Raw genomic sequence first — 6,610 nt, 5'->3', positions numbered from 1 at the left:
TTTTTTTTTTTTTTTTTTTTTTTTTTCTTTTTTTTAATTATTTATTTTTGCCAGTTCAGAAATGAGGGGAAAGCTTCAACAGGTCGCAGGGGTAAGTGCCTGGGAGAAAGGGGTGCTTTGGCACCAGGGCGGCTGCCTGGCCCCACCGCCTGCCCCAAGGGCTGACCGGGAGCCGCAGCCCCCGGGGACCGCGGCAGGAGGCTGGGCCGCCCCAGGGGGGCGGGCGGGAGCCCCGCGGGGCCGAGGGGCAGAGTCCCGGCTCCCCGCGCCCACGTGGGGCCGTCGCGACGCGCCGCGACGGGCGGGGACGGGAGGAGAGAGGGGCCCTTGGGCTCCGTCCAGAGGGCTTCGGCAGCCTCCGCAGGACACGGGTCTCCACGCCCGCCCTCCCGGGCCGCGGGGGAGGCCCGCCCCCGTGGCTCGAGCCGCGGAGCGCCGCGGATCGGGCGGCAGCCCCGACAGGCTTGTTCGGTGGGGAAGGGCTGGGTCCCGCCGAGGGGGCAGGGACAGGGGGGGCAGGAGGGAGCTGATAGAGGCGCCCCCCGTAAGGAGTCCGTCCCGCGGCGCTGCCCCACAGGGGTGGGAGGGGGGGACAGCGCGCTGCGCCTCGCAAGCYCCGCTTTATAGCGGCGAGCGGGAGGGACAGAGCCAGCACCCGTCCCGCTGCCTCCGCCCGCCCACCTGCCCACCCCCTGGCCAGTGGCAGCCAGGGGTGCTGCTCCTCKCGGAGCCCTCGCAGGGGGTAGGGGGCTGTTCAGGGGCTGTACAGGGGGCAAAACTCCCAAATCACCCTCGGGGGTGACCTCTGACCCGTGGCTGCCCCACGCACCCACCGCAGGCAGCGGCGCAGCGCAGTCGGCACGGGGCGCCCCGGGGCACCCCCTCCTGTGTGCGTCAGCCGCGGGGGAGCGCGGCCGCCCCCAGCCCTCGCCGAGACTCCTTGGTGAGCTGGGCTCAGTGCTGCTCGCCCCGGAGCCGAGCAACTTTAATTCTACCCCGAAACCTTCTGGCCATCGCTGGGCGCTCGCTGGCTGCCTGCGCGACCACGAAAAGCCCGCAAGGGGCGAGCACCCCCCAGGACGGCACCCCCCAACCCACCAGAGGTCGCCGGCCGCTCCCGCGGAGGTTGCGCCGGTGCAAGGCAGTGAGAGAGAGGCGGGCGAGGGGGATTCAAGGGCACTCCGCGGGCGCGGAACTGCGCGCTCCGCTTGTGCTCCACCTGCGCGTCCCTTCGCCGCGTCTAGCGCACGAGCGGCGCATCCTCCCTCTCCCACCCCGCCAGCGGCGCTGCGCGCAGGGAAAAGGCGTGTGAGGTCGAGCCAGAGTTTTAGCCAATATTTACTCCCAGATTCACGACTGTTTTATTCACGACTGTTTTGCCTACTTTTTTTTTTTTTTTTTTTTTTTTTCGTGTCATCTGGTAACCATTTGAAATATTAAATGCAGCGATTTTTTTTTTTGTCCACTTTCAACAAGTTTTGGCGAATGCTTGGGAGTTGAGCGCTCATAACTCCTCTAGCCTCTCATCCTACCCAATAAAGCACAGCTCCTGCAAATCTCTCACTAACGGGGCARTGTCTGCTGCTCCGGTTTGATAAACATCTGAGCATGAATGGAAGCTGAATAGTAAATATAAATTCCTAAGGGTTTTCTCTAGTTCTTTTTATTTCGGCAGTAATTTTCATCACAGCTGTGAAAATATTGAAGACATCAAATTATTTGTGATAGAGTATGCTTGTGATTCCCTGATGAAGTTTCATAATTAATACCATCAATTATTTGTGTTAGTATAATTCTTTATTTCCCAGCCCTAGTGTCCCAATAATAATAACAGTAATAGTAATAATAATAATCTCATTAGAAGAAACTCATATCAGATTCCTGTCCTGCTTTCAGTATTGCGAAATCCCCGAGAATTTCAAAGACATCTGCAAAAATTCGGGATGGTACTTTATGCCAGAAGTCAGACATACATTCAGGGTTATTGCTGCCGCTCAAAGAAAGATGTGCAAACTTCCATCAGCAGCAGAGGAAGGACTCTGTCTTGAAGAGTGCAAAGAGCAAGCTGAAAATTATAGGCAGGGAGAAGCGTCAGGGTGGTACTATACTAATCCTTGCTGAGACAACAACTTGCGCTGGAGGCTCGCAGAGTCCGAAATTTAATTTCAGAAGGGAAGGGTCTGTAAACAATATAGTCCAGTTGGTAAAAACCCGCCGTACAATAGCCTGCCAGAAGGTGAATGTCAGATCAAAGAAGAATTGAAAAGATGTCCTTTCATATTTTTTTTTTTCCTAAATCAGCCATGAAAACTTCACGGCTCCATAAAACATGTGCTGGTTTACTGGGGAGACAGCCTCCAGTTTCCTCCCGGAGAAACCTCGTCTTCCCCCACCCTCGCTATTTAACCCTTTGATACTTCTTTTTTCTTTTTGATTCCACGCTGTTCCAATCATTTCGTACCATACTCATTTCATATCTCATACAAATGTTTTTGCTCTTAACTTTCTAACCCTCTTTCCAAACAGGAACAAAGTCAGGAAATGAGGCACAAGACTCCCCTTGTAATGAGGAAAAGAAAACGACTTCACAGAAACACCCTGGAAAAGTCAAGTAAGTTAAAATATGTGGATTTTTTTTTTCAGTTCAAAGGAGACTTTTTTTTCAGCTTAGTGTTTAACGTACTTGCATAAACACAAATCAGCGGCACAACGCCCCACCAGCAGCTGCTTAATCCTGCTCAATGTCTATTCATTTGGAGGTTCTAGAATTAATATTTGACGACTCTCTCATTGAAACAACAACCCCTGACCCCATGTGATTGCACTGTCACATTATTCTATGACATATTCATCTTGAATTCATTTACGGACGATTTGATTGGAATGAGGTTTGACATGTATTGGATCTTATTAAAGAAGAAGACTTTGATCTTGTTGATGGGGTTTACATGATATGTATCATCTTTACCAGGGATACCAGCCTTCCACAATGTGGTGTCTAAGTAGTTAGTGACTGACAGCTTATCTGACAGGAATACCTTAATCTTGAGGTGCTGAATGAAATATTCTATTTAAAATAAGCATATGATTTGCTTGTCCTAGAGTATCTCTAGGTCATGAAAAGTGAGCGACAGACCTAGTCGCCGGCCCTTGCTCTTCTGGTAGCTGAATCCCCATTAATCGGGAAACTTGGAATAAGGAAGTCCTCCTGAGCGGCAAAGGGAGAGCAAACAGAAACAAAGGGCGAGCCTGTTTTCGAGCCATTCAGGGTCCGCTTCTCTTCCCTCTGAGGAAATGTTTTTTACTAGGGGGGGTRTTTCTGGAAGCAGCCCTTGCTAAACAGCAGTGCCTTCTGCCRGGACACCAGAGCCTCGGGTCCAGCCTGTGTCAGCCGTGGTCTCGCTGGCTGCTGATTCTTGCCTGCCAAGTGTGATGGCTAGGACGGATKCACAGGAGGACTCCTCGGTCCTCTCCATTTCTGCTTCCTCTTTTTCTTAAGAAATCTTGCTACTTTCAGATTAATCCCTTYCACTTCTCTTGCCCTGGAGCTAAAGGTTAGCACTTGGAGCCTCTTGTCTCGGCGATTTAAGGCATTCCCTCCCAGCCCGGGGCACCTAGTGAGAAGTTCCTAGCTGCCACATCAGGGAAGGGAATTCTCCGAAGAGGCAGAGGTCGGAGCAGATTTTGCTCTCTCGGGAGTTCCAGAGCGGGGCAGAAACTGTTCCTTACACGGAACACGACTCGAGGGAAGTGGAAGATTTGGCCCCAAGTCAAAGAGCACAACACAAGCAGCCCCAGTTTTCCTGGGGAAAACTGCTCTGCATGTCAAGTTCACAGCAGCCCTTGTCTCCGGCAAAGGCAGAAATACGGAGAAGCGCCTTGCTGTGCGGGTATATTTATACCAAAACAAGGCAGAATACAGTGCATAAAACGGTTCTCTGAACAGACCGACCGGGACTGTGCCGGTCGCAGGGATTTGCTGACCCTCGGCGAGCCCCGACGTGCGGGGCCCCAGGMAGGGCGGCGCGCAGCGAGCCCGCGGCGCAGCGCCGAGATGCGGGGCCGCTCCGGCCCCTGGTGACTTTGCCTGCAGTCTTTGGCCAAGAGCGCAGCGCTCCCTGTTTCTGCTCTGGGGCAGGGTCTGACCTAATGCCCGACTCCCTTTATTTGAGCCTTGGAAGGAGGGCCATCAAGGAAGGGTGACCCGKCTCTGTGCGAGGGAAGAAGCTGGGATTCCTTCCCACAACATGTCACCTCTCTACAGCAGGCTGCTGAGGGGGCTGAGTGCTGCAGACAGGATTGCAGAAGCACAGAAACTACTCAGATATAGGAGATTTACACTCTACCAAGCAGCCCACCTCTTGATGCTGATTCYCCCTGGAGCTGACACCCAAGACTCCGTGGTCCTTCGCTACCTCTTCCCTTAAAACAAGATAGAACTGTCTCAGCAAAGGTTCTTCCCTGGCATCTGGGCTTCAGCTCAGGATATTTCTGTTTCTTGTGCAATCCTGCCTTCTCTAGTTTATCCAGGCCTTGAGTCTCGAGAGCAATCTTGGGGAGGGTGGTGGGGGCGAATTCCTTACTCTACCCAGGTAGAAAGGGGAGGATGGGGGAAGAGATGGAGGGGRAAGCTGACACACTTGAGAAATTGCCCCAACGCCTGACAAGTCCTTCTTGTCTGGTCCAATATGGCTCATATTCCCGACAAGATGCAGGAGCCTCGGTCACCGCTCGAGGGACAGGCTCAAGCTGCCAATGCAGAGCACAAACGGGCGTTGAACCTTTAAGAGTAGCCTGCGAGGTCCGCGGAACTTGCRCGGTTTTGTCCCCATTCTCCTCCTCTTTCTCCACTTCCCCACGGCCCCAGACATGTGCGCGGCCCGGGGCTCGCTCCCCGCACGGGGCTTCCCCAGGCACCCACGACCCCGAGAGCCGGATCCTCGCTCAGAGCAGGAAAAAGGGAGTCAGGGAGAGCCCTAAGTGAGGGGAGAACTGAGARCCATTAGTGTCTGACGAGAAACCATCACAATATTTTAAATTAGCTCAGGGCAAACCGGTTATGACATTTTCTTTTTTAATTGATAAACGGTTCCAGATGCTTTCTCCCTTGACTGAGCAGTGTCAGAATTGATGGATAACAAGTATGTAGAGATTAAGTGTTTTAAGGAGGTATGAGGGAAATAGATTTATTTGGAATTCGCACTCTGGGTACATTTGTAAGTAACAGATTCATACTTGCTAACGTTTGTCTCTTCTGTGCACTCCTATTGAGATGGTCATGAATAGGACTGTCAAATCCATTTCGTAGAGCAAGCAGACTTGAAAGTTAAGATAGTGTGAAGATGGTGTGTGGTTTAAAATGCCTTCGTAAACATGTTATGTAAGGATGGAGAGCTAATTGCATCATTTGTCACTTTTCATCATCTCCACTCAGACAGATATACACAAGAACGTATCTCTAGCTAACTACATAAATACTACTTTTCTGACTCATAAAATATGGTTAAAGGCAATTAGAACCAAAATACGTAACCACAGATAGCCCAGAGTATGCAAAGCTGGGATAAAATGTACCTATATGATTATATATGTCCAACACTTTAWTCGTACCTTTCCACATCCTTGACTAGTGGTCTCTGTTATAAGAATAATTGGTTTGAAAAGGACAAATGTTTTCCAGTTTTACTACTTAACATAAAACTGCTCAATCGCCCMTAATGTTAAACTTTTGTGGGCTGAGGGCTTTACGTGGCCCTGGAAATGGCGAGCGGGCTCATTGAGCTCCAGAATGAGCATCCACTGGTAAGATGACAGTAAGTCAATGCATTAAAATGCAGGATATCCGACAGGAGGCTAGGAGAATTAGCTGTTGCTTTATTTCGCAAGATAGAATGGTCATTGGTGGATTTTTTTTCCCCCAGGACCCGAGTTCTGTGGTAATCCCATAGGCAGATATTTGCAGGGTTTTTTTTTTCTTTTTTTTTCTTTTTCTTTTTGTTTTTTTGAAGCAGATACAGTATTTCTCCCGTCCTTCCCCATCCTTCCTCTTCGTTTTTTTTTTCTTTCAGTGTACTTATATATATTAAGTTCTGCCTTCTTTAAAAACCTTCCTCCTTCCTTCCTGTTTCCTTCTCTGCTGAAGCCCTGAGCTTTTTAAAAGCTTTAATGCCTCAGCGCATAAAGTCTGAAGCCTTAACCTACACTTCCACCCTTAAGCAATCTAAAACACGCAAAGGAGTTTCTTTCCTTCAGGTGAGCAGTAGTAGCGTATGTGTAATGTATGGATGCATTCCAGTGTTTTTCTTCAGCCAGGAAGAGGATTTTACTTGGAAATATCCTGTGGAAGAGAGAGAGAGAGAGGGAGAGACGGAAAGAGACAGACTCCCTCTTCTGGGTTAAACTCTCCGATTCAGACTAAAAATAATGATTACCCATGTTACTCCAGCAGCCAATAACCAGATAAATGCTAAAACTTAACAAGGGACGGCAGTGGGAATCTTCCAGGGTCCTTTGTGGGACTCCCTGCAAAGCTGCCTCGCCTCGAGCGCTAGGCCAAGGGCAATGGGACGGTAGCTGCCTCACAGAGCGTCTCAGCTGCCCCTTTCGCCTG

At 50.6% G+C, this 6,610-nt stretch overlaps 1 protein-coding gene across 1 annotated transcript in view; it reads left to right on the top strand.

The window, feature by feature from the left end:
- The first annotated feature begins 2,511 nt into the window (after positions 1-2,511).
- Positions 2,512-6,610, top strand: part of ZIC4 (Zic family member 4) — a 14,249-nt gene continuing 10,150 nt past the window's right edge. Inside the window, exon 1 of the mRNA XM_026040154.1 lies at positions 2,512-2,611. Coding sequence (XP_025895939.1) covers positions 2,542-2,611 — 70 coding nt within the window. The 5' untranslated portion in view covers positions 2,512-2,541. The remainder of the gene's footprint in view (positions 2,612-6,610) is intronic.

This window comes from Nothoprocta perdicaria, unplaced genomic scaffold (genome assembly GCF_003342845.1).
Source record: "Nothoprocta perdicaria isolate Ctin4 unplaced genomic scaffold, notPer1 scaffold_25, whole genome shotgun sequence".
NCBI classification, from domain to species: Eukaryota; Metazoa; Chordata; class Aves; order Tinamiformes; family Tinamidae; genus Nothoprocta; species Nothoprocta perdicaria.
The sequence above is the reverse complement of the archived record's forward strand: the minus strand, read 5'-3'. Positions and strand labels throughout refer to the sequence as shown.